This window comes from Aulonocara stuartgranti (genome assembly GCF_965226115.1).
Source record: "Aulonocara stuartgranti genome assembly, chromosome: 3".
In the NCBI taxonomy this organism is placed as follows: Eukaryota; Metazoa; Chordata; class Actinopteri; order Cichliformes; family Cichlidae; genus Aulonocara; species Aulonocara stuartgranti.
The window spans coordinates 66,372,990-66,400,816 of record NC_138941.1 but is presented as its reverse complement, the minus strand read 5'-3'; the positions used below and the strand labels follow the sequence as shown (position 1 = coordinate 66,400,816).

Below are 27,827 nucleotides of genomic sequence, written 5' to 3'. Positions count from 1 at the left end.
CTCCATCCTCTGTGTCTCCTCCTGTCTGACCTGCAGGTGAGAAACAGGTGTGAGGTGTCAGCTGTCAGGTAGGTGATGAGTGAAGAACAGAACAGAATCCATTTCCTCTTCAAACTGCTGTCAGACATTATCTACTGCACTCTGATCACATCACTCAGACCAGCTGCTTTCTACAAAGTCTCATCAACAACATCTTTAGAAACAAACATCAACAACCAGGAAGCAGCTTCACCTCTGATCACACACACACTCAACTCTACTCACTCACCTGGAGGAACGACAACCAGGTCGGTGCTGTTGATTAGAGTCATAGGTCCTCCCACTTCCTGGACAACACGACACTCGTATGTTCCATTATCATTAATCGTCACATTCTTCAGAATCAAAGACGCGTCTCCATCCTTCATCTCTCTGTCGTGCAGATCCACCCGGTTCTTAAATGATGGATGCTGTTCGTCTAAGTGAACGTGCCCATCCCTGTACAAAAACACATATTCATCTCCCAGGTCAGCTCTGTTCCACTCAGCAGCTCTGATGTTGTTGTTCGGAGATCGACATGGCAGAGTGACGTTCTGTCCAGATTCAGCTGTGATGATTTTTTGGTCTGAAAGAGGAAACGACACAGAGCAGAGAGGTTAAAGGTCAAAGTGCAACTGATCACTACTTTGGCAGCCAGATGGAGTGAGGAGTGTATGCACATATTAAATTATAGTACATCCGTGCACGATATACATAAAAAAAGAATAAAAAAAAATCTTTTGTTGATGCTAAAGTACACACATGATCATTATGACAGTAAATGCTGTTAATATCACACAGTACCACTGCACCCCACCCTACAGAGATCTGACCTTAATCTATTACTACTGACACAAAAGTCAGTTACAACCTTCATCACTCTATATTAACAAGATGTCTTCATACAGTCAATTGTGCTGTTATTTTATTTTTATTTACCTATAAAAATTTACTTATTTTTTGCTGCATAGAATTTGAGTAGTGCTTTTTTTGTTAAAGCTCCCAAATCTTATATTATGACAGTATGACAGTCAAAGTTAGTTTAATTTTAAGTCGGAAACTCAGAGGGTTGAAGGGTTGCTGCATCTAGAATAAATGAGCACATTACTGTGGATGACAGTATATAAACACTTATACAGTGAAATAAGTGAAAGTGAACATAATGTGTGAGAGAAAGCAGCCTCTCATTATAAGACACTGTGAGTCTCTGCATGCTGCCTTTATGGAGCTACAGCTGTTTGTATACACTGAACAAAAAGCTTTTTAATACAGGTATTTCTTTACACATATTATCTGTAGAATGCCTTGAAATGTAAACAATGATTCTGACATTTTTTTATTTTATACAACCATTGGGACAGATCTACAGAGAATCAGAATCAGAAAGGGCTTTATTGCCAAATGTTGAGCAGATTTAAAACATTAGGAAATTGCTGCGGTGGCATGTGCCACCCTAAAATAATCTAGGCACTAGAGGTGGTAAGAGATCATTTTAAGGTGGCACATGCCACTCCACCTCTGTAGATCGGCCTCTGGCTGTATGCTGACTCCTGAAACTACAACACATTACACTTTTTTGTCTCTGTGCTGGAAACTGCACCGCTGACCAAGCGGGTAAATTCACTTCTTCGAACCTCATGACATTTACACACAAACTGATTCAATATGAAACTACATGTAAACAGACGCTCTGACTAAATGTTTGGGAAGTAACATGTAAACCAGACTGATGTTTATTCCTCTTTATCTCAGAGGGAAACACCGTTTGGTTTATAAACCTCACCTGCAGAGACAAACACGAAGACACCGACAAACAGCAAAGTCGAGCAGAGCGACGCAGACATTTCCGTGTTTTCTGTTTTTGACGATCTAACCCTTAGTTTGTTCTAAAAGTTTGAGTCTGTCGGTATTTTCAGTTAATAACAAAACCAGAGTTTTAAAACTGACTACATCAGATTTAATTTAAGGTTTAAATAAAGATAAAATATTTGTTTTTCAGCTACCCGTTCAAACTCCACACCTTGGTTTTCTCAGAAAAAAATCGCGTTGTAGTGACGTGTGTTTACGCTGCGCTGTAGGACCAAAAGGTGTGATTTTCTTTTTGTAATAAACTTTATTTAGAACAATAGCAATGTCTCAAACAGACACGCGAAATATTGAATCATTCCGAACAGTATATCACACCTCTTTTTCCTTTTCTCCTAATATATATATATATATATATATATATATATATATATATATATATATATATATATATATATATATATATATATATATATATATATATATCACTATACCCTCAGTCCAACTCATCCTTGACTCTCACTATCGTTTAATGTCTTCAATACAATGGTCTCACTGTGTGTAGAGCACAAGGCCCCTCTGTAGTGAACATGCATACAACTAAGTGAAAATATGAAATTATTATAACTAATGTGATATGATTACATACGTGATTAATACATCATGGAGAAAAAGAAATCTGCTAATACAGCCCATAACCGTAGCACGTCAGAGCAGTGTGCTCACATCATAGAGCGGCATTTCATCTCCGAGGAAGTGATCCCAGAGAGAAGTAAAGCAAGTGTGTAAGTTCATCTCTGAATTCCCACGTTAAGCTTAACAACCGATATATGGAGCAACTGCCTCTTCTCTCTCTCTCCCTCCCTCTCCTACTGCTAATTCAATCGTGAAACTGCTTAATGATCAGCTGATCGGCTTTTCTGTCGTGAGTCCGTCTCTCTTGTTTGTTTTTGGCCCACTTTGCACCAGAAAGAGGAAACCAGCAGCTGAACAACAGCAGCACGTTTAAGCTTGATCAGCTGTTGTTACAATTTATTTAATATTAAGTTCTAGACCTGGATCTTTTTCTACGTAGCTGACGGCTGGTAACTGTGCAGGGGCGGATCTAGCAAAGTTTAGCCAGGGGGGCCGATAGGGCATTAACAGGGAAAAGGGGGCACAAAGACATACTTTTCTTTCTTATTCTCATTTAAAATGTCGAGCTTTTAATAAATAATTATCTGAATCTTACACCCAAAGTTTTAATCTGATGTAAGATGTAAAGAAGTCCATTGCTGTATATAGTAACTATTAAGTCTAATATATATACCCTAGTAAGCTATAGTACTTTTTCCTTTGGGATGATACCATCTGTGCAGTCTGCAATTCTGTTGAAGAAAGATGTTGAATCTATTTAATTATTCTTGAAAAATAATTTATTTCTGTGCATTTTTTTTCCAACCTGCATCAAATTAAAGTTGATTACGTCAATTAAGCATCATGAGGTGGAGGGTGGGGGGTGGTTCCCTATTTTTTTTTGCTGGGAGTTTGCAACCCTATTAGTTAGGTTACTTAATATTTCTGCTAAGTTCTCTTTAAAATACCAGAATAGGAAGGATTGAGTAGGTTTAAGTTTATTAGATTGATCAGTTTTGCTGAACTATGAAATATTTTGGGTGCAGTGTATTTTTTTACATACAGGTATAACAGAATAGCTTTAGTGTTGCTGTTTATTTAAACTTGAGTATGAACTAGTACAAAATGCAGCAAGATATAAAAAAAAAACTATATCTATATTGGATTCATATCGGTATCGGCAGATATCCAAATTTATGATATCGGTATCGGACATAAAAAAGTGGTATCAATAGGGACATATTGAATATTTATTCCACTTAATACAATTAAAAAAGTTAAAAATAGTTAAGAAATCAAACAATAAAATATAGCAAGTTTAAAGTCTGTGTATAAAGTGGCCTCTGTACCACAGTGTCATGGCCTGGGTCTAGGGACCCAGGGCTCATGTATTTTCAGTGTATGTTTATGTTTATGTTTTCCGTGTGTTGTTTTGGTTTCTCCATGTGTCTCCATGTGAGCTTCCGGAGGTGTGGGTTCGCTGAGGAGACTGCGAACCCGGAAGTGTTTCTGCTCCAGAGACAGCCACACCTGCCGCTCGTCGTCCTCTGCCAGCTGCAGCAGATTACGCTCGTCAAGGGAACGGCATTTAAGACTGCAGCTGAGCTGAGGCCGACGCTGGATCCTTGAGTCAGAACTCGTCAGTACTGCCGTGAGCTTTTGCGTAACCTCCGAGGAAATAGATCCCCTGCTAACCTTCTGTTTTTTTGTGTTACCAGGAATCTGGAGCGGAGTGTGCTTCTAAGTCACGGTGTGGGAATTGGAGTTTTTTTTGGAGTCGCCACCTTTCTCTTTTACGGACATCTGCACTGTGTGGGATTCAGGGAGAATCACCACGGGACCACAGTGCTGGGATTTTGTATATAGTTGTGTGTTTTTCACCTCCTGTAAATAAATCCACTGTCCTTCGCTAAGAGTCTCGCGTTTTGGGCCCTACTTTCACTGCCACTCCATGGTCTGCCATCGCAGCCCGTGACACACAGAGCCACAGATCAAATTAACCCACACATCCGTGTGTCATCCTGTTTGGTACAACACACCCTTCACCTGTGTGACATCAGTGCACATAGCAACACCTTAGCAACCACATTCCTATCTTCTCCAAATCTAAGTACACACATGTGACAAACAGCTACCACATATACAAAGAAACAGAGAAGTAATGAAGAAGTGAAGTGTTGCAATAAATCAGGTAGATGTGCAGAGACAACTTCCCACTCCACTCAGTTTATGAAATTAGATCAGCTCAGTCTAATCAATAAAAGTAAAAGGTGGTGATTTCCTCTGCAAGATGGTTAGGTGCAAAACAAATGAGGACAATTTATAGTTAATATTACACAAACTACATATAAACAAATGTTACGACATATATAATTTCAAATGATTCCTTAAATGAAAAGATAGAAAGCAGAAGTCAAAAATCAAAATCATATCAAATCAAGCTGATTGCTTTACTCAAGCTACAAAACTAGAAATACTTTATAAATGAATCTCCAACAAAAGCTTCTTAAAACACAGTGTTTATATCTGTATATACTGTTTTTACCATCATCTGTACACAATTTCTGTCAGAGTCATTAATCAATGTCAGATTTTTTAGAAAAAACCAAGACAAACGCTACTCCAACCCCTCCAAGTGTAGCGGAGGGGTTGGAGGTATTAAATGAGACTTTCCCTGTTTATTCCACTAAGTTGATTACAGGGGCAGAAATACGACTTTAAAGACAACAGGACACATGATGAAAAAACAAAAGATTAATGGGGAGGAACAAAGTTTGACTGAGAGCAACAATAAATTTTTTACTTCCTTTGTCTGGCCTGGTGGTGAGTGAAAAAAAGAAAAGAAACTGTTTGTGTTCATCAAACTATCGATAAACAGGGAAGCAGGAACAGTGTTGGATTTTAACACTTGTACTGACGGCTGTGAGAAGCTGTGACGCTGCAGGTTCAGCAGCACCCTCTGGTGGACAATCGACGCTGCGCGTGACCATAGAGACAAATTAAAAATGGTAATACATGAACATTTTTCCAGCAGTTTTCATAATTCCAGTGACTTTAAAAATAATCTTATATTTCTTTTTTCCCCCTTGACCAATCTGTGGTGACCAAAATTGTTGCAAGTGGCAAAATTACGTTTTGGATTTCTTTATTACGCCATAAGAAAAAAAAAAAAAAAAAAGAAACTTAACAGCTGCAGCTAGAGGAGACCTTACTATAGCACAGATACTTCTGCTTCTGGTGAGATGGAGTTTTTGTTGGGAAGATTATGATAGTGATAATAATTGTTGTTATTTTTCATCCATCCATTCTCTTGGGTTACCCTTATCACAGTAACTGGTGAGTGATAGTTTTCCTTTTCTTGTGAATATAACTGATGTCTATCATCACCATAATAAATATTTCTGATCAGTCAATGCAAATCTGCTGTGTAACTGTTGCATGCAGTAATAAATAGCTTGACTTGGGCTGTGCGATATGACCAAAATTAAGACATATATCGTCCGATAACGATATAAATATATATATATATATATTTAAATGTATATATTTGTATACAACTATACATTTTTAGACATGGGTTGTAACTGCCGCTGTTTTCTTTGTAGTATTTATTACACGGCGTGCTGCGGGGAAAAGCCTGTTCTAACGTTTGAGTCTAAAGTTTATTTTTTAGAACCTGGCGGCTCTTTTTTGCTTCTCATCCGTAAATACGCTGCATCTTTCTCAACAGGATCTTGAGCTTTATTGTGAAAGGTTTATGTGGAACAAGCGGACACGCCGTGGTTTTACATTCGTTGTTGCTAACGACAACGCATAAAAACAAATGCTTGTATGTCTGTAGTGTGGTTATGTTAAATATAAGAGAAAGAGAGAACTTTAAGAAATGAATATAGCCACTACAGTGACCATCAAAACGATGAAAACATATTGCCGTAAGCAGGTTATTTTGCGACACCACGAAACAAACGATAGTGTAAAATGAAACGATAGACGTTTTTATATCGTCATCCGATATATATCATTATATCGAACAGCCCTAAGCTTGACCACAGTTTTTTGCCATGTTGCAGATTATTATTATTATTATGGAACATTATGCAGAAACAGTAGAATTGGGCTGAAAGATCTATCGCTTTATTACCTATTCAGGTTGTAAATCGTGTTTTAAAAAGTAACTAAGTAACTAATTACTTTTGAAAATAAGTAATCAGTAAAGTAACAGGATTACTTTTTTGGGGAAGTAATCAGTAATTAGTTACTGATTACTTTTTTTCAAGTCACTTGACCAACACTGTTCATCAGCCATGTTTTCTGTTACACATAGCTGATGTTATGGGAAATGCTCAGAAGGATAAAACATAGGAGGGCCAGGTGCTGACCTGGGAAAAGATTGTGGAAGTCGTCTGTGAAGGTTCTCAGTCATCCAGGTCATCGTAGTCTAAGGAGCTTGGAAAGAAAAGCGTCTGGACTTCTTTGAGTTGCTTGAAGACGTTTCACCTCTCATCCGAGAAGCTTCTTCAGTTCTAAGGTCAAATGGTGGAGAGTCCCAGATTTAAACCTAGTTTGAGTGACCCCCCACAGAGGGACAAAAGGACCCCTGATGATCCTCTAATCACATGAGCCAAGGTGTGACAGTGGGTGTGGGTCCCAATCAGCCAGGGTTTCGGGTGAGCTCATTGTGAAACCTGGCCTCACCTTATCATGTGATTTCCTGAGGTCAGATGGCCCAGGATGTGAGTGGGTGTTAAAGCGTCTGAGGAGGGATCTCAAAACTGGATTATAGATGGCAGAGAGTTGGTGTCGTAAACCCCCGCCTCTGTTCAAAGATGGTCGCTCACAGTGGACGTAAATGGCTTCTTTCACTCCTCTTTCAAACCATCTGTCCTCTCTGTCCAAAATGTGAACATTGGCATCCTCGAAAGAGTGTCCTTTATCCTTAAGATGCAGATGGACTGCTGAGTCTTGTCCTGTGGAGGTGGCTCTTCTGTGTTGTGCCATGCGTTTGTGAAGTGGCTGTTTGGTCTCTCCAATGTAGAGGTCTGGCCATTCCTCGCTGCACTGTACAGCATACACCACGTTGTTAAGTTTGTGTTTTGGCGTTTTGTCTTTCGGGTGAACCAGTTTTTGTCTGAGTGTGTTGCTGGGTCTGAAATGCACCGGGATGTCGTGCTTGGAGAAAACTCTCCTGAGTTTCTCTGATACACCGGCTACATAGGGGATGACAATGTTGTTGCGTCTGTCCTTCTTATCCTCCCTCGCTGGTGTCTGATCTTCTTTTCTGTGCCTCTTTGCTGACTTTATAAATGTCCAATTAGGATAATCACACGTTTTGAGTGCTTCCTTTACATGTGTGTGTTCCTTCTTTTTTCCTTCAGGCTTAGAGGGAACATGTTCTGCCCGGTGGTGTAGGGTCCTAATTACTCCAAGTTTGTGTTCCAGAGGGTGATGGGAGTCAAAGATGAGGTACTGGTCCGTGTGTGTGGGCTTCTGGTAAACTTCAATGTTGAGGTTGCCATTCTCTTCAATGTGCACGGCGCAGTCCAGGAAAGGCAAACAGTTATCCTTTGTGTCTTCCCTGGTGAACTTGATGTTTTTATCCACAGCGTTAATGTGCGCAGTGAAGGATTCCACTTCTTGCGTCTTGATTTTGACTCAGGTGTCGTCTACATATCTGTACCAGTGGCTGGGTACTCTCCCTTTAAAGGAACCAAGAGCCTTTCTTTCCACTTCCTCCATGTAAAAGTTGGCTACAATAGGTGACACGGGGGAGCCCATAGCACAACCATATTTTTGTCTGTAGAAACCCTCGTATTTGTATTTGTGAAAGTCTTCTCTGTTCAGCAACAGCCCAGGTTGGACAAAGAACTGTTGAGTTTGTACGATGTTATAAAAGGGGCGCTGTGACGCCCCAAGTTTAGAACCCTCATTACTGCGAACCACTACGTAGCAGGTGGTGAAGAGGATGGCAGAAAGGTGGCTGCAGGCAGATGAGAGAGCGGTGGTACAGCCACGGAAGATGGTGAAGCCGCGAGTGGAGTGGAGACCTCTGACTGAGGTAATGCTGCCTGCGCTAACGGCTGGCTAAAAGCAGCGTCAGCTACATCATCATCCACTGCAGACACAGACAAAGATGGTGAGGAAAACAAAATATTCTCTTTATTACTCACCACAGCCGGCTCTTGAGATGCACGGGAATCCGGCTGCGGTGAGGAGCGCCGGCGGCGCGAACATCATTTCCTTGTAGACGCCGGGGCAAACCGTGGGGATGTAGGGAAGGAGGACCCAGGCGCTGAGCTCTGTGTGTAAACAGTGCGTTTATTTACAGTGTATGGAAAAAACAACAATAAATCCCTGTGCTCTCCCCTGGCTCCCGTGTTTTGTCTTTCCCTGAAAAGTCCGTGTCTCAGCACTCCTCATGCTGGCTGCTGTCTGGCACTCCACACTTCTCCTGGGGAAACAACAGAAGCAGACATCAGGACACTTTACAACTGCGGGCATACACACACACACACACACACACACACACACACACACACACACTAACTTTACTAAGCTGAAGACTAATGTGGAGTCTCATGCAATGATTCCACATCGGTGGGAGCTCCATCGGTCTCTTAAATAGCTCCCCCGACGAGCCTGATCAGCAGCAGGTGTGTGTGGAGCTTCAGGCGTGGCAAATCCTCTAGCAGGACCAAACCCATCAGGCCTTCAGGTGCTTGACGTCCACACACATACATACGCACACAACCTGCCTACCCATACAATAAGTGGAACACCGAACAGAAGCATAGAATTACAAATACAGGTATCCAGGTAAACCTGTGATTCAGTCAATGCTATTAGTTAAGGAGAATTGTTGTCCACATAAAACTTGACAGATGGCATTATTTCAACTAAACAAGAGATCCTTTAGTTAAGAAGATGAATTAATGAACATTTTTACTAATCATAACATCTACAATATTTCCTGTTTGTTAGATCAGCCCTGTAGAAAAAAAATATGAATTGGCTGATTGGTGTCAGGATGAGGTCGTGGACGAAAGAAGGAGGACCCAAACGCTGGACTCACAGGTAGGTGAAGATTGGTGTTTTATTGTCAACGGAGTGAACAAACAGAACAGAAGTAGGAAACGGCTGGCCGGCTGGACGACTGACTGAATGGATGAATGAAAGACTGACTGACATCTGACCGGCTGACCTGACGGAACTGAACAGAGGACAACCTAACAGCGGCGAGAACAACATCACAATAACATCAATGACACGACATTGGACTGGTTGAACTGAGGGACATAAATACACAGGCTGAGTGATGAGAGATTAGAACCTGGTGAGTACACAGCTGAACATAATGACCTAATGATAAACGGGAAGAGGACGGAACATAATGCACATGGACCAAGGCTAACACAATAAAACAGGAGGTGAAGCAGACAGAATATAAACAGTGAACATGAACTAAGAATACTGGGTCAAAGACCCAGAAACCCTGACAATTGGTCATCACCTATTGACCAATCGGTTCTCAGAAAAGACATCAGGGCAGGATCTCGATGATGTGTTTGGCCAAATCACGAGTTTTCAAGTTTATAAATGTTTCCCAGAAGGAATAACACTAACACTGGTTGGCAGAAAGATATAAAAACTACAGTCAGCTGTCAAAGAAGAAAAACCCCTGATTTAAAATCTCTAATCATTTAAAAATGAGAAAAAAGGGAAAATGTAATTTTGAAACTACTAGAAATTTTTCTCACTTAAACTAAACTGCTGTGTTTCCATCTCAAACAGACAGATCCTGTACTGAAGCTCTGCTGTGCAGTTTACAGTATTAAATGATGCGTTTGCTGTTTCCTGCACTGTTTTTGTTTCCTGCAGAGAAGAGAGATGTGCATCAGTTAGCCACAGGCAAACAAGTTTCCATCCGACATCTCAGTGAAACCCACAGAACCACACCACAAATGTTTTTTTTTTTTTTTTGATAATGCAAAGTTGTAAAATATAGTAACATATGTAAATGGCCGATTAAATTTCAATTAAATTTCCACAGAAAAAAAAAGATCTGTCTTTTTGAATACGTTGATTTGGTTAATTAATTTGGTTAGAAGAAAACATGAAGTATATAAAAATAGTTTCAATGTGTGGATGTCCTCTGGTGTGACGTGCTGGGTGACCAATCAGAGACCAGCAGCTGGACGTCAGTCATTGGACTGGTGGACTACTTCAGTGAAGGGTAGACGTCTTCTTGTTCAATTTAAAGTCTGAACACAAACACACACAGATCAAACAACAGGATAAATGATTACAAGCTTTGGAGTTCAATCAAGACCTCCAATCTCCACCTCTCTGCATCACAAACAGTCTAAAGCCTTACTGTACTGGGAATAACATCAGCTTCAGATTCAAATATTGCTAAGGCTTTATCTGCATCTTAATGAACCATTGAATTCACAAAACACAAACATGGAACCCACAGATTTGTCAGAGAATAAATCCTTTGTTCAGTATTGCATAGCTAATTACTTGTTTGGTGGTCAGTTCCACTATGTGGTCAGATGATAAATAGCAGCTGCTATCTGAGCATCCCACACTTGTTCATGTATTGCTGTACACATCTGTGTTTCTGCTCACCACACTTCCATATTTCTCACAGAAATTGCCTGTGAAGTCTTACTTTATCAGAATGATTCTCTGGATTCTATTCTATGGATTGCAGGTTGTTGCTGGGGAAGCCCAAATTAAGCAATGATTTGATCGTAAGTTTGGGCCTCTTTAATAGCTGTAGATCAGCAGTGTGCTTCTGCAGTAGGGTGGGTGCATTTGATGGTGTTTATTGGATATAGTCATAGTCTTTGGTGGTGGACTCCATGTGTCATGTCATGGTTATTTGTGCTTGTTTAAGCCAATTGAGGCCAATCTCCACCCTTCCTTTCATCTCAAAAATTCTTGAAAGAGTCTGCAGAGGAGTGCCTTATTTCTCTGTGCTTGTTACAAATGATCTTCTTATGGCCTCTGACAGTGGACTCATCTCTGTGCTTGTCCTGCTAGACCTTAGTGCAGCATTCGATACTGTCGACCATAATATCCTATTAGAGCGATTAGAGCACGCTGTAGGTATTACAGGCAGTGTTTGTCAAGTTACTTGAAAAAGGTAATCAGTAACTAATTACTGATTACTTCCCCAAAAAGTAATACTGTTACTTTACTGATTACATATTTTCAAAAGTAATTTGTTACTTAGTTACTTAGTAACTTTTTAAAACATAATTTTCAACCTGAATAGGTAATAAAGCAATACATCTTTCAGCCCAATTCTACTTTTTCTGTATAATCCATAATATAAAATGTAATCGAAAGAAAAAAGTATTATATTTTTTAAAACTTGTTTTATTAGTTTTAATCTTTGAACTTTATGCATCAAGCAAAAATTAAATTATATGTAACATTCTCTGACTGGAAGAAATTTTTTTAAAATTTTAACCTATTTTCTGCACATTCCAGCACATAAAATAAAATAAAATAGTTTTTTGTGTTTACACTCACACTTTCAAGTAGATGCAAGTAAAACACAGCAGAAACCGTTAAGTAATGCAGTAAAGCAGCATGCTTACAGGAAAGTAACAGGAATCTAATTACCTTTTTTGCAATAGTAATCCCTTACTTTACTCCTTACTTGAAAAATGTAATGGGATTACTGCCCATCTCTAGTTACAGGTCATCATCTAATAGACTCCAATTTGTTAATATAAATGGAGAGTCCTCTTCACATTGGAAGACAATTGGAATTGGATTCAAAATCCTCCTCCTCACATACAAGATCTTAAATAATCAGGCCCCATCTTATCTTAATGACCTTGTAGTACCATATCACCCAATTAGAGCACTTCACTCTCGCACTGCAGGCTTACTTGCTGTCCCTAGAGTATTTAAAAGTAGAATGGGATGGAGAGCCTTCAGTTCTCAGTAGGGATGGGTATCGTTTAGATTTTATCCGATACCGGTGCCAAACCGGTACTTTTGAAACGGTGCCGGTGCTTAAACGGTGCTCAAACCGCTGCTTAAAGAATGGAGAACACAAAATTGGTCCAAAAACCTCTCATGTTCAGCTGTTTTTTTGTAAAAAAGATAACAATGTTAGCCTTTTCTGCAGCTATAGGGCATATATGGTATCACTCTTGGCTGGAAGCAGTGCTTAAACAATGGAAAAAACACAAACTCTGTCCAAAAACCTCTCATGTTTAACTGTTTTCCACTTTTTCTTTGGTCATTTTAGCCTTTTTGGCCAGGGTGAAGGGAGTATCTGCCATCAAACAAGAAGACAGCCGCATGTAACTACTAAGGTGTTTGCTAGTTCACCTTACATGCATTAATGTAATAACGTGGTTAGCCTACTCAAAGTAAATTACACACGAACAACATTAAGCTACTCACGCAGAGAAGAACGGCTGCTGCTGCCATCATCATCCTCATCATTTCTGCTACACTGGCAGGGCTACGGGCCAGGACTCTACTCTTCGTGTTTTTGGGGGATGTTGCTAACTCCGGGTCCGATAACTGGCAACCCACCCGCAGTAGATGTGCTCGGTGTGAGGTCTCGCAGCAAGCTATCAAATACGGCGCATTTCTCGGCTTTAAAAAAACCCACTATGCGTCGCCAGGTGTTTCATCGGATTTGAGGTGTTACCTCCTTTGACAGTATCACAGTATCAGCTTAAAGCACTTGTTGCAGGCTGCTGAGTTTGCATCTTTTGCTGTGAAGTACAGCCAGACTTTCGAGCGCTTCGCCTTGGGCATTTTTAATCTGTAGCTAAAAGAACGTACGTACCTGGCCCCGCCTACTATCCTCGGAAACGTAAAATGATTGGCTAGAATTCAAAGTGTATCACATCTCAGGAAAAAAAAGCACCGAAATGTGCGCTGTTTTTCGGTCTGGTTACTACCGTTTATGTCAGAACCAGTGCCATCATGGCACTGGACACCGGTACCCATCCCTAGTTCTCAGACCCCTCTTCTGTCGAATCAGCTTCTAGTTTGGATTCGGGAGACAGACACTATCTCTACTTTTAAGATTAGGCTTAAAACTGCCTATGCTTAAAAAAGTTAGGGCTGGATGAGGTGACCCTGAATCCTCCCATAGTTTTGCTGCAATAGATGTTTCTTCTTGAGTCACCTTTCTAACTCATTATGTGGTAACCCTTTAAGACCTACTATAGAACCAAGTCCGCCAGAGCTTATATTTATATTTTTACATGCTGTAGTGCCATTTTTGGGAGCATTTCAAGTTGCTTTACATCAATACAACTGTTATAGCCAAAATTGTAATAATATGTATGCAATAAGTCCATATTAACTACATAACTTGCAAAACAGTGCATTAAACTACAAAAATTAAAAAATTAAAAAATCTTTTTTTTTTTTACATATCTTTCTGGTTAGAGAAATTTAAGAGGTTTATCCCTCAAAACTGTAGATACAAAAAAGATGCACAAAATAGTTTCCCAACACAAGAAAATAGTTTTATTTTTAAGATAAATAAATTTGTATATACACTGCATGAAAAACAAAAATAAATATTATAATGCAAAAAAAAAAAAAAAGGATGTGCATCAAAATAAACTATTTCCAGCAGTGCAGTTTGAGTTCAAAGCATCCCAGAAACTATACAGAAAAGCTTAAAGTCAAATGTAAACACGGTACCACCTGACCCCACTTCCGCGAATCCCTTTATTGTGGCGAGAATGAACCCCGTATAAGTTCCGGGTCAATCAGCTGCATGTTCCCTGCTCCCCTGGCTGCTGTTGTCCCTGTGGTTGGCTTTCTTTTTTTTTTTTTTTTTGCCTGTCCCATTTGGTTCTTTAGCCGTCAGAATTGTTGTCTGAATACCAACAATGGATTTATTTTGCCAAATGGATCATCATGGCATTGCCGTATTGGTCCATTAGATCGACCTTTGTTTTTATTATTTATTTTATTTTATTTTCAATTGTTAGAGACGGGACAGACATGAGTGAGGGATAGGAAAGGGAGAAAGAAAGAGGAAGGAAAAGAAAAACAGAAGGGGAGAGGGACAGTGAGAAAGAAAAAAAAATCTCCTGGATCACCTGTTGAGAGAAAAAGAATAGAAAACAAGCAAAAAAAAAACAAAGCAACATACTAAACACAACACCATCGCATTAATCTAGCTAAGTGTAAACAGCAGTAAATACTAAATATTGAATGTCGTTGTGCAGCACGCAGGACAGACAGCTCACAATGTGCTTTGAAGTAGCAGCCAAGAAAGGTGTAATTTAAGTCTACGAGCAGTGAACATCCCATGTGTACACCTGTGTGCACACCTGTGTGGATCAGCGCACTTGTATTCAAATGGTTTCCCCATGTAATGGTCTGCAAGAGGATGTAGAGAGCCATAGCCCCGTCCCCCAGGGCATGAAGCAGGCATGGAGGAGATCCAGGCCCCAGACATCCAGAGGCCCCAGAGTGCGAGAACCCAAGGAGGACCACCGGAGGGGCATCTGTGCCACCCTCATGGGAAAGGCTGAGGATCCTCAGATGAGGCGTCACCCAGTAGCCACCGAGCAGAAGCTAGAGGGGCCTGCACCGGCGTGCCCGCCGGCTCTGCCGGCAGCCAGCTGTGCCAGAGTGGACTGAGCCGCAGGCCCAGAGGCCGGAGGCCCGAGGGCCCCCCGCGCCCCAGAAAAAGCCTGACCGAGCAAAAAAGCGCCAGGCCCCGCCAAGTAGCCACCGGGAGTGAACCACCAATGCACCGACCCCTGAGGGCATCAGTCACCGGCAGGGAGTGTGGTGAGGGGAGATAGGCCTCCACACTTTGGAGGGCCTGTGAGTTCCCAAAGAGGTGGAGTCTAAGACCCGACCTGACATATAGACACAGACAAACGGGCACACACAGACACAAACATGCATTCCCACCCTCAGCACTCACCCAACGTAAGGATTGACATAAATGGACATGTACACACAATCACACTCCCTAAACATACTCTATACCCCGGGTCCAGGTACCCTCACCCCCAGAGGGGGAAACGGCACCCAGACCCAAGAGATGTTACCCTTCCCTCCGGGGTAGAGGCATGCAGACCGTCCCAGGCTCTGCAGCAGCAGGGAGGCCAATCGGACAGCCAACATCTTTTCCCAGCCCCTCCGCCCCGATGGCTAGTAGAGAATGGGGGTGTGTGAAGACCCCATACCTCCCTCCTCCCGCTCATGTGTAGTGTTGCTGCGTGTTGTTCTAAAGTGCATTTAAAACAAGGGAGAGCATGGTGCTGCTGCTAGAGAGCAGCAGGTGTTAGCACGGCCCCTCCCGAGAACCCTCAATGTCTACATGGATTTAAAATTGAGAGGTGGTTGGCGTTCTTGTCAGATATTGACAAATTACAGATTACATATCAGTTGACAGCGTGCAATAACCCGGCCGATTCATTCACCTTTACACCCTCTCTCGATCGACTCAACGGTCAGTTTTTTTTCTCCTGCAATCAGCCCTGATCAGCGCGAACGAAATGGCTCTTAGAGCCGGGTCTTTGACGTGAACGACGCAAGCTGGCTCCTTATCGCAAGTCGTGTTTTGTTTTTTTGTCTCACCCTCTCTCTCGCACTTTTTTCCGCTTCACTCAGCATGCGAGTCTTGTGCTTTACGCTGGGAAGAGGGAGGAGGGGCGGTAGTTATACTCAGTAGCACAGGTAAAGAGCAAGAGGGAGAGGGAGAGAAAGAGCCAGGGACAGCAACGTCACTTTAGAAAGGTATCCGGTGTTCTGGGAATTTCTCCTACCCCGTAAACCGTCCTACCCGTTGTTCCTGAGCATGTGCGCGCATGCGCACAACACAAAAAGGGAAGCTAAGCGCATCCGGCTGTGATTTCACGCTACTCCGTTGTCATATTTGCAGGAGAATAGGTAAGTAGTAAGTATTAGTACTTTTTATTGACGTTGATACTTGATTTTTTAAGCCTTTGTGATTGTTTGTCAATATTAAAGTGAAGTTGCTATCTGCTTTCTGCACAAAACTGTCGAATTTGCAGATTCGGTGAAGTCTGCTGTCAAGTTACTGGACACGTGGTATTTGCACAACACTTTTGAGTCCGCAGCTTCGGTGTTTTAAGGCTGTTTCGGTAATCTCGTTATTTAATAAGTTTAATTATTTGCATTGTCAACTGCACATATTGAAGCTCATAAGAAAATGTTTACTGACATTCGTAGATATGGAGAAGAAGTGGGAAGAGATTTACGCGTTCATTTCTGCGGGCTCCTACCCTTCAGGATACGACAAGGCTCAGAGGCAAAACCTCAGAAGATATGCCTCAAAATTCAAACAAAAGGGTCAGTAATTTATTGTTAATACTAACAACTCATATATGTGGTTAAATTAATTTCTAAATATATATTGTTTTACTGCAGATGGAGAACTCTTTGTTGGAACCAGAAGAGTAGTAAAAACCATGGATGGTGCCAGGAAGATATTTCATGAGTTTCATTCATCTCCAATTGGAGGACACACTGGCACACACAAAACGCTAAATGCAGTGTGTTCCAGATTTTACTGGTTTGGTATGACAGTTGACATTAAAACATGGGTATGTATTAACTGTTTGTACTGTTGTTAAATAGTGTTTAAAATAAGCAATTTTTTTTATATCAGTTAAAAGAGAAACTGAACACTTGCAAAATATAAATAAATATGGTTAATTAGTGATATTACAGTAATAACCTGTAGGCCTGGCAGAGATTTGAAGACGCGCACACAAACTATTGTTGCTAAATAGTTTGTTCGTTAGAGAATATGTCATTAAGTGTTTTTGTTTTTTACAAATGAGAATGTTGAACATTTACGTGAACTCCATAAATATTTTTACCTTAAAGATTCAGGAATGTGACCAGTGTCAAAAAGTTGGGAAACCACTGACTGCTGTGCAACCGTTGCAGTGTATTCAGGTAAATATTATGCCCCGTTTACCCATCAAACTATGCTTGTAGCTCATATTCATAAAGGCAGGAGGGTTTGCCAACTAATTTTAACCATCAATGTTAATGTGTACATTATACAAATTGTTATTCAAATTATTAATTTGTCCTTGATAGGTGTCTGAAGTGTGGGAACTTATTGGTATAGATCTTACTGGACCTCTTCCTAAAACTTCAAGCGGTTTCCAGCATATACTTACTGCAACTGACTACTTTTCAAAATGGGTTGAAGCTTTCCCATTAAAAACGAAATCTGCATCTGAGGTAGCCCAGCACTTGTGCTCCATTATATATAGATATGGCTGCTCCAAAAGGATTTTGTCAGACCAAGGCAGAGAGTTTGTGAATGAAGTAAGTGTTAAATAATTTTCAGTTACATTTTTTAACTTTACTTCACTGGGGTCAAAGATTTTTTCTTGTGTGCTTGTATAAGCAGTATAACCTTGTCCTTATCTGCTCAACTCTGATCTTTGCAAGTTATTGCAAATTGAAAGAAGTGTCACAGCAGCATACCATCCACAGACCAATGGTCTAGACAAAAAGACCAATGACAACATAAAAAGGTATGCCTAATTTTTATCTATCAGTTTTTAATAACATTACTTATGTTATTCAAACTTAATTGTTACTTAATAATTTATTAATTTCTTTACTTCTAATTAAACTTTCTGTCTTACTTACTGTGTTTACATATTTCTATGCCTGCATTTAGAGCCCTCCGAAAACTGGTGAATGACCAGCAGAATAACTGGGATCTGTATCTAGAGCCCACCCTGTTTTCACTTCAGTCAAAAGTACACACCACAACAAAATACACACCTTTTTTTCTGATGTATGGAAGAGAGGCAGTATTTCCATCAGAAGCGCCTGCTCAAGTGCCGGTGAGTGTTTGTCAAATTCTTTCTATGTTAGAACTAAGAATTGAAACCATTTAAGAAAAAACCCCAGTAATGTCTTGCATTTTGCCAAAGTAGGGCAGTTTGTCATATGGCAGCGTAAAATTCTCCTACTGGTAGGTCGTTTTGCCAAAGTACGATGGTTTGTCAGAACACCGGAGTCGACCAGGAAACGTCTCCCAGACCACGAGTCTTCTATGAAGAGCAGTTTTTCTTTGTCGCCAGCGATCGCGGCCGCTACAGCGCGCTGGCGGGGTCCATATCCCAGGGTCGGAAAAGCGCACGGCGGCAGACAGCGGCGCGCTTCGGCGCCAAAACGCTGATGGTAGAAACAGAGGTCCCGTCCGTGGTGTCGCTGTGCCGCGATCTTTGCCGTCAGCGAAGGATCGGGTACGTCGTGGCAGGTCAGCGGGGAAGTGGAAGGCGCCGCCGGCGAGGCTGGAATTGGGTCGTGATCGTGGGAAGTGCGGGTAGCCAGGAGAATACGATCCGCGTCCTCAGCCAGGGAGCGATAATCCTTCGTGCCCAGAAGCGGAGAGTTGGCGAGGCCGGCTCTCACGGCCGCCGGCAGCTGTCAGAGGAAAATGTGGGCGAAGAGGAATCCCCCGTCGTCCGGTCTGAGAAAGGATAGCATGTGCTCCATCACTTCGAGAGCCGTACCACCACCCAGGCCTGAGAGGGAGAGGAGCTTCTCGGCTCCCTCTGCGTCGGTGAGGGCATAGCGCCGAAGAAGCAGCTCCTTAAGGGCGGCGTACTTCTCTCGGGTGGGTGGGTCCCGGAGGAGAGTCAACGACGGGTGGCTAGCGGGTCGAGAGAAGCCACCACATGGTGATATTTCGTGTCGTCAGCCGAGATGCCACGAAGGGCGAACTGGGCCTCCACGTGCACGAACCACGACGGGGGATCGTGAAGCCAAAAGTCCGGCAGCTCGAGCGCCACAGCAAACGTAGCTGCGGCCGGAGGCAGAGGGCTGGCGGCTGCTGATGCATCCAGAGCGGAGTCGGCGCCACCATCGGACTGCAGCATGTTCGAGTCAGGGGTCACCAATGTGGAGGTAAACACAGACAACACGAGAGCTCTCGATAAACACTGCTCGTTTATTACTCATCACCACAGAACTGAACACTTTCCCTCCAAAACACAGCAACAATACTTCCTGAGAACTGGGTGTGAGTGGAGCCCTCCAGTGGTCCACCACAATGTCACAATTACAGGATGATCTACTAACAGTGTGCTTTAATCTCTCTATGAAGAAGCCACTTCAGTTCAGTAAAAATCAGCTGGAGAGCAGCTGTGAACAGCTGACTCTTCGATGTGCTAAAGAACAGAAAACATGATTTCCCATCAGACCATGAGCAACAGTCAGGCATGTAACACAGTAACACTTTTATTTTTTACATATTCAGCAGAGAGTTAGCTGTGTGCACCATTAAAAAATAAGAAGCGTAATTCATTTCAGCTTCATATAAACTGTATTATGGAGGAAAAATAAGTTGGGCTCACCTCAAAACACAGCTTGAGGACTGACTGGAGAGTTTTAGGACAGTCTCTTCAGTAAATCGCAGCTCTTTAACATCAAAAGACATGTTTGAACTGCTGCAGATGTTAGTAAATCTGACCCTAACGGTTCGTTCTTCTTTAAAATTCAAACTTAATAATGAAGCAATATTTTTAACAGGCTGTTCCTGTTTATATAACCTCCATAAAACAACAGGGTTAGAACACATTGTGACAAAGTAAGATGTATGTTTTTGTAGTCCATCTTCTGCACAATGTAGTTTCAACAGGCGGACATCCGGTGTCACGTTGTTACAGAGAGGCGAGTGTATGGCTGTTCCAATTCTCAGCACCGCTCCTCTCTTTCCCTGACTTCTCAGCAGTTGTCCTCCCCACGATGACGTTTTCATCGGGGCCAAGGAAAAGAGTTTAGGAAAAGGAGATTGGCGCTACTTTTGAAATAACACTCCACGGGGTTGCATTGTGCAGCTTAGTCACGTGACCGCACAGCAACAAATCACAGCGGAGTCAGATAAAGGGGGCGGAGCAAAGTGTGTGTGCAGGAGAGGAGTCGAGCAGAGAGAGCTGCTTTTTCATGAAACGGGAGTAAAGTAGTAAACTTACTGGAACATATACCACTACCAACGTTTGGATCGATATCTGCATCGATCTGCACACCCTTGTCTCCTGGATCCTAGCTGAGATCAGCGTGAACCACGTGGGTCTCTGCTCCCTGATCTGTTTCCTGTGTTTGGAAAGAGTTCCAGCTTCATCACGGAGTTTCTCTCGGTTTGTGGGCTCGTCTAACGGTAAGCATCGAGCTAACTTTAATGTGGGTTCAGTTTATGTTGAGTTTAGCTCTGTTGAGAATAATAGATTGCTTGGTAGACATTGGAGTTAGACAGACTGTAGAGTTTGCGATTGCTTGCAACATCATAATATGGCGGTTGCTGGGGGGAAAGAATACATAAAGAAACATAGTCTTGGAATATGAACAAAAGGATGGGGTGCAGGGCAGGAGAACAACCAACCCCCACCCCAGGACATGAAGCCACAGGTACAAGCCTGGGGGAGCGCAACCCCAGGGTGAGAGTAGTGGAAGCTTGCTGAGAAGGGGGCCAAAAGGCTTTCGATGCGCTCTGAGGTCATAGTTTTAAACACTTGATGTACTCAGCTGCATGAAGAGCACGCTTGAGTTTCTCTAACACAATTAAATAAAACCTTATGAAGGTCAAAGGTCGTTACTTGTATGTTGAACTACAAACAGTTTTTTGCAGTTTTTTGCACATAGTGTCTTATTTACCATAAAGTGATGCAGAGTTATTCATACCAGAGTAACCAGAGAGGATCATATATTTTTAAATATATAACTTTCTACAGCCTCTGGGGAGTATCTGAGTATTTATAACATTACACAAACCAGAGGTCTCATCACAGTGTTCATGAAACGCTGGGTTTATCCATCTTCTGGGGCGGGCCTAGAGGAGTGCTGAAGATTTCCCTGTGAGGGAGCTGCTGGTGAAGATCATGAGTCCTGCTTGATCAATGCGATGAGCTTCAGTGTTCCTGGTGTTTCTTAAATGAAGCCTCTTTCAGTGGGTCAACAGAACTTCTGGCACAGGACAGCTGTGATGAAAGAAAGGGAAGAAGTTTCTCCAAACCTCTGGACCCAGAAACCCAGCTCGGTCCTGATGGTCTCCCTCACTAATTTCTCTCCAGGGTGAATGTAGCTGTTATACATAATACGGATTATTATTAAATGAAAAAAACACATTAGACTACACTACTGAAACCTTCTGCTGCTGTTTTTAAAGTTTCCATGTTACCAGGCTGTAGACTAGAGATTTAAACAGTTTTAGATCGATTACACTCAGTCTTAAATGTTAAAATCTCAAAGGACAGCATTATATTTTTGATATTAACAGTAACTCTGGGCCTCTGTGGAGTGTGCAGCTGATCTCATCGCTGTCTAAAAATGGATAAAAAAACATAAGGAGTGCTGAATCCTTCAATAACACAGACTATTAGAGTAACAGGTGTGTAGCATCGCTAACTAGCTAGCAACAAGCCTCCAACACAGTGCGTATGCTAGCGGCTAATCTAGCAAACGAATTAACAACAGAGCGATTTTAGAACTATAAGATGATAAGCTGTGTGTCTTTTCTTATAACAGTGACATGGTTGTATTTACCTTAATTAAACGAGTCGTCAGTCGTGGTAAACCAGCAAAAAACTTGAGCCACAGGTGCTACGTAAAAAGTGTAGGGGGCGTGTTTGCGGTCATGTCCAGCGGGAGTGTTACACAGTCGCTCCACCTCAAGTCATTCCCGCGCAGACTCTGGCTCCAAATTTGCAAGATGGCAGCCTCCACAAACGGGATATTTTGGCTTCATTTTTGCATAATGGGAGGAGGCGGTGTCGCGTCGTCCATCTTTTATACAGTCATTGGTTGCAACATGGCAAATTGAACCTCCCCCACCCTCATTCAGATCTGGCCTTTGGAACTATTTTGGTCTTCATGTGACATATGACTCTGAAGGTATGCGCGTCATGGACAAAAGTAAAACAGTATGTCGGATGTGCCACGCAATGCTCAATTACATGGGTGGAAACTACTGCGTTAGCGCAGTTTGCTCGTTAACGTGTTGACGCCGTCCAGCCCCACGCACGGGGCGATCCGCGGTAGCTCGTTAACGGAGATTTGCCGTGTTGTGGCGTTAACGTCATTTCAGATTAACGCTGACAGCACTAGTGGTAACACAACGAATATGACTGCACATTTACGCCGACATCATCCTAGTGCAAAGACAAGTGGAAGCAGACAAAAACAACAAGCACGCATGCTACAAACTTTACCCGAGTCATTTAGACAGCCATTAGCACATGATTCTCCTTATGGGGACCTGACATGTTTAATATGCTGATGAGAATATAGCCCTGAAGAAGCGTATAGTATAGCTTTTATTTTGGAAAGAGCCATTTCTCTGTAATAAACTCTCTTTTCCAAAGATGAGTGATTTCTCGATCAGATTTATTTTTTATTACTTTATTGTTTCAGCAACATTAAATTTAAAAACTGTACTTTTGAGTTAAAATATATATTTATAATTTTAATAAATGACAAATTAAAAATGCATGAACATTTTTTTGTATTGAAAAAATATCGAACCGTGACACCAAAGTATCGAACCGAACTATGAATTTTCTGTATCGTTGCATCCCTAATATATGTGTATGTGTGTGTGTGTGTGTGTGTGTGTGTGTGTGTGTGTGTGTGTGTGTATACACTCAACAAAAATATAAACGCAACACTTTTGTTTTTGCTCCCATTCCCCATGGGATGGACGTAGAGACCTAAAATTCATTCCAGATACACAATATAACCATCCCTCCCAAACAGTGGTCACAAATCAGTCCAAATGTGTGGTAGTGGGCACATCTGCTATATTGAGATAATCCATCCCACCTCACAGGTGTGCCACATCAGGATGCTAATCTGACATCATGAGTAGTGCACAGGTGTACCTCAGACTGCCCACAACAAAAGGCCACCCTGGAATGTGCAGTTTTGTCTCACAGCAAAATGCCACAGATGCCACAAGCAATGAGGGAGCGTGCAATTGGCATGCTGACAGCAGGAATGTCAACCAGATCTGTCGCCCGTGCATTGAATGTTCATTTCTCAATCATAAGCCGTCTCCACAGGCGTTTCAGAGAATATGGCAGCACATCCAACCGGCCTCACAACCGCAGACCTCCACATCCAGCAGGTTCACCTCCAAGATCGTCTGAGACCAGCTACCCGGACAGCTGCTGGGACAATTGGTTTCCACAACCAAACAATTTCTGCACAAACTGTCAGAAACCGTCTCAGGGACGCTCAACTGCATGCCCGTCGTCCTCATCGGGGTCTTGACCTGACTCCAGCTCGTCGCCGTAACAGACTTGTGTGGGCAAATGCTCACATTCGATGGCGTCTGGCACGTTGGAGAGGTGTGCGCTTCACGGATGAATCATGGTTCACATTGTTCAGGGCAGATGGCAGCTGAGAATGTCCCAGTTCTTGCATGGACAGCATACTCACCGGACATGTCACCCATTGAGCATGTTCGGGATGTGCTTGACCGGCGTATACGACAGCGTGTACCAGTTCCCACGAATATCCAACAACCTCACACAGCCATTGAAGTGGAGTGGACCAACATTCCACAGGCCACAATTGACAATCTGATAGACTCCATGCGACGATGTGTTGCACTGCATGAGGCAAATGGTGGTCACACCAGATACTGACCGGTTCTGGGTCCCCAGACCCCCAATAGCGCAAAAAACTGCACATTCCAGGGTGGCCTTTTGTTGTGGGCAGTCTGAGGTACACCTGTGCACTACTCATGATGTCAGATCAGCATCCTGATGTGGCACACCTGTGAGGTGGGATGGATTATCTCAATATAGCAGATGTGCCCACTACCACACATTTGGACTGATTTGTGACCACTGTTTGGGAGGGATGGTTATATTGTGTATCTGGAATGAATTTTAGGTCTCTACGTCCATCCCATGGGGAATGGGAGCAGTAACAAAGGTGTTGCGTTTATATTTTTGTTGAGTGTACTTCTTTTTTGCTGAGTAACAGGAGACGAGTCTGGTGGTGCAGCAGAGGAACAATTTCAGCCATTTGGACTCAGCTCAGCCACTACAGTGGAAACAATGTCTTCAACACAAAAGGTGAGAAAAGTATTAGAGTTTTCTGTTAAGAGCAGCTTCCATCCTGGGCTCCTCCATATATACAGAATCTACATTCAAAATCAGAAACCACAGAAGTCACAAGAAAATACAAAGATCATATTTTATCTACACACATTGAAACAAAAATATCATCAGTTGAACTTTGAATTTTTTATGAAATAAAAGATTTTCTCTGCTGATCAATATTTCCTAATGTCATTTTAATTATACCTCTCATTGTGTCACATTATTGTAATGTGACACCATCACCAGAAGGTGGTGGTAACACACCAACAAGGTGTTTGTTGACATGATTGATTCCACCAATAGAGGGAGTTTCAGTTTGTTCCAGGACTGCATTTCACTCACTGCCTCTGTTTGTATCTCTGTCACTGCAGGACCAACATGGAGCAAGAAGTCAGCGCTCTCAGGAGGCTGACAAACGTCACAGAAGAAAGGGAGAGAAATCCTACAGCTGTGATGAGTGTGGAAAGTCTTTTACCCAGGCTGGAAGCTTAAAAAGACACCAAGTCATCCACAGTGGAGTTAAACCTTACGGCTGTGACTTGTGTGGAAAATCTTTTGTGCAGGCTGGAAACTTAAAAAAACACCATGTCGTCCACAGTGGAGTTAAATCTTACAGCTGTGAGTTGTGTGGAAAGTCTTTTACCCGGGCTGAAGGCTTAAAAAAACACCAAGTCATCCACAGTGGAGTTAAACCTTACAGCTGTGACTTGTGTGGAAAATCTTTTGTGCAGGCTGGAAACTTAAAACTCCACAGAATCATCCACAGTGGATTTAAACCTTACAGCTGTGACTTGTGTGGGAAGTCTTTTGCCCGGGCTGAAAACTTAAAAACACACCAACGCATCCACAGTGGATTTAAACCTTACAGCTGTGACTTGTGTGGAAAATCTTTTCTGCAGGCTGGAAACTTAAAACTCCACAGAATCATCCACAGTGGATTTAAACCTTACAGCTGTGAGTCGTGTGGAAAGTCTTTTGCGCGGGCTCGAGGCTTAAAAATACACCAACTCATCCACAGTGGAGTTAAAGCGTACAGCTGTGAGTTTTGTGGAAAGTCTTTTACCCAGGCTGGAGACTTAAAAAACCACAGAATCATCCACAGTGGGGTTAAATCTTACAGCTGTGACTTGTGTGGAAAGTCTTTTACCCGGGCTAGAGACTTAAAAAAACACCAACTCATCCACAGTGGAGTTAAACCTTACAGCTGTGACTTGTGTGGTAAAGCTTTTGGTCAAAGTCGAAACTTACAGAAGCATCTAGTTACCCACTCTGGAATTAAGGCGTACAGCTGCGACTTTTGTGGAAAAACTTTCAGTGAAAAAAGGTACCGAAATATTCACCTACGCATTCACACCGGAAATGATCTTTCCTACTGTGATCAGTGTGGGAAACTGTTTACAACAGATGCACAACTACAAATACACATGTTTAGCCACACTGAGGAGAGACCTTATTAATGTGACCTGTGTGAGAAGACTTTTAAATCTCCACATTACCTGAAAAAACACCAACAGATCCACACCAGAAAGTAACTCTACAAGTGCAGATACTGTGAGGAAGTATTGATTTTTTATCTTGTCATTTTAACCTGATTGTTTGGAACAAGTCTGATCAGTAAACCTATGGAGGTATTCTGATAGAACTGTTTTGGAAAATGAAGAATCATTTTCGCTCGGTAAGCTGAGTGTTATAATGTAAACAGTAAAACGTAATTGGACATTGGCAGAGATCACTTACGCTGTCATTGTTTAGAAGCAGAGCAACACAGATGGATCCAGTTCTCAACCCTGTCGTCACTGTGGTGGTGGGAAAACGTTTCTCTGTGACCTTTGTGGAAAAACTTCCAATCATCAACGGGACCTAAAACCACATCAACGTATCCACACTGGAGACAAAATGAACTACTGCAAAGAATGTGGGAGAGGCTTCCACACACCAAGTGCATTAAAAATACATGAACTATTCCACAGTGTGTTCAATAAGCACATCTGTGACCAGTGTGGGTCATCCGTCACCACTCCACGTGAGCTTAAAGAACAAGAATAAGCAAATCCACACAGTAGAGACACCATACAAGTGCAGACACTGTGACAAAAGCTTCTCACAATCAGGTCATCGTAACAAACATGAACGTACACACATGGAAGTGAACTTCAGCTGTGACCAGTGTGACAAGAGTTTCAGGAATCTCAGTTCATACTCCGAACACAAACGATCCCACGCTGTAAATAAACTGTTTCACTGTTACCAATGTGCAAAAACCTTCACTTCATTATCTGCTCTGTGCAAACATCAGCCTGATCATGCAGGACTGAAATCACTGGATCACAATGAATCTGAAGAGAGAGAAAGATCCTCTTCTGGTTTCAGGGTCAGACTTAAAAACCTTGAGATCAGGCTCCACAGAGTTCAGATGGAATCTCCTGTAAAGAGTGTCAGCTGATGTCACACTTGGATCTGATGAGGTAGCTCTGATTTCTGGACCTGCAGTGAATAATCCTGAATGTTACATTTAGGAAGCTGCATGTATAGATATGTATATCAAGTTTATGTTTTTTCCTTTGAGGGATTTTAATTCTCTAAAATGTTATCCCTGTTACATTTTAACCTTTGTTCCCTTAGGACACAGTAGTGTTTAGTAGTTGTACTATTAAAGTTATAGGAATGTCTTTTCTTTCTTTCTTTTTTAACCAAACTGGTATTCTATCAAAAATCAAATATGGATATGTAAATCATTTCTTTTATTTGAACTTTTTTAGCTTTTCCAACATTAACTTATTTTTTTATGTATTCATTGCATGTTTCACCTCAGTTAAATTTCAATCCTTCATTCATATTTAAACTTTTGCTGTGGAAAAATCTTCTCTTAAATCCTTTTCTCCCAAAACAAGCAAATATTTTCACAGCAGTTGCTCTTAAAACTTCCAAAATGAACTAAATCTGTCCACCAGCTTTGAAACAACACCTGCTGTGACTTTATGTCCAGAAAAAAGAAACTCAAGCTGAACTGGTTTTGGGCTGTATTTCCATGTAATACCTTTTTTTTTTTTCCAGAAGATGGAGCAGTGATGCTGTGTAACCTTTATTTAATTAGGCAAAGAACACAATATTCACAGTGGCAGCAAAGAACTGTTAAAAGTTAAAAACAGCAGCACACATCAGAACCATTTTAAAGATTACAGGTGACTACTTTTAGTTAATTCAAATCCTATTAAACATCTATTTTTGGATCCTCCTTTCACTTTAGTGTATTTACTATATCCTTGA

General features: G+C 41.8%; 2 protein-coding genes and 1 long non-coding RNA gene across 7 annotated transcripts in view; 2 read left to right on the top strand and 1 right to left on the bottom strand.

Moving 5' to 3' along the window:
- LOC309695514 (uncharacterized protein) overlaps window positions 1-27,827 on the bottom strand; it is a 181,050-nt gene that overhangs the window by 45,496 nt on the left and 107,727 nt on the right. The window lies entirely within an intron of this gene.
- On the top strand, window positions 16,254-17,969 carry LOC309701766. The gene is made up of 7 exons (XR_014275239.1): window positions 16,254-16,347; window positions 16,473-16,562; window positions 16,651-16,770; window positions 16,849-17,024; window positions 17,311-17,382; window positions 17,530-17,763; window positions 17,890-17,969. It is a non-coding gene; the product is annotated as an uncharacterized lncRNA (long non-coding RNA).
- LOC309701765 (uncharacterized protein) lies at window positions 20,420-27,229 on the top strand. Its single transcript, XM_082525981.1, has 3 exons — window positions 20,420-20,614; window positions 24,442-24,533; window positions 24,932-27,229. The coding sequence occupies exons 2-3, from the start codon at window positions 24,516-24,518 to the stop codon at window positions 26,015-26,017; spliced, it is 1,104 nt and encodes a 367-aa protein (XP_082382107.1). The 5' UTR covers window positions 20,420-20,614; window positions 24,442-24,515; the 3' UTR covers window positions 26,018-27,229.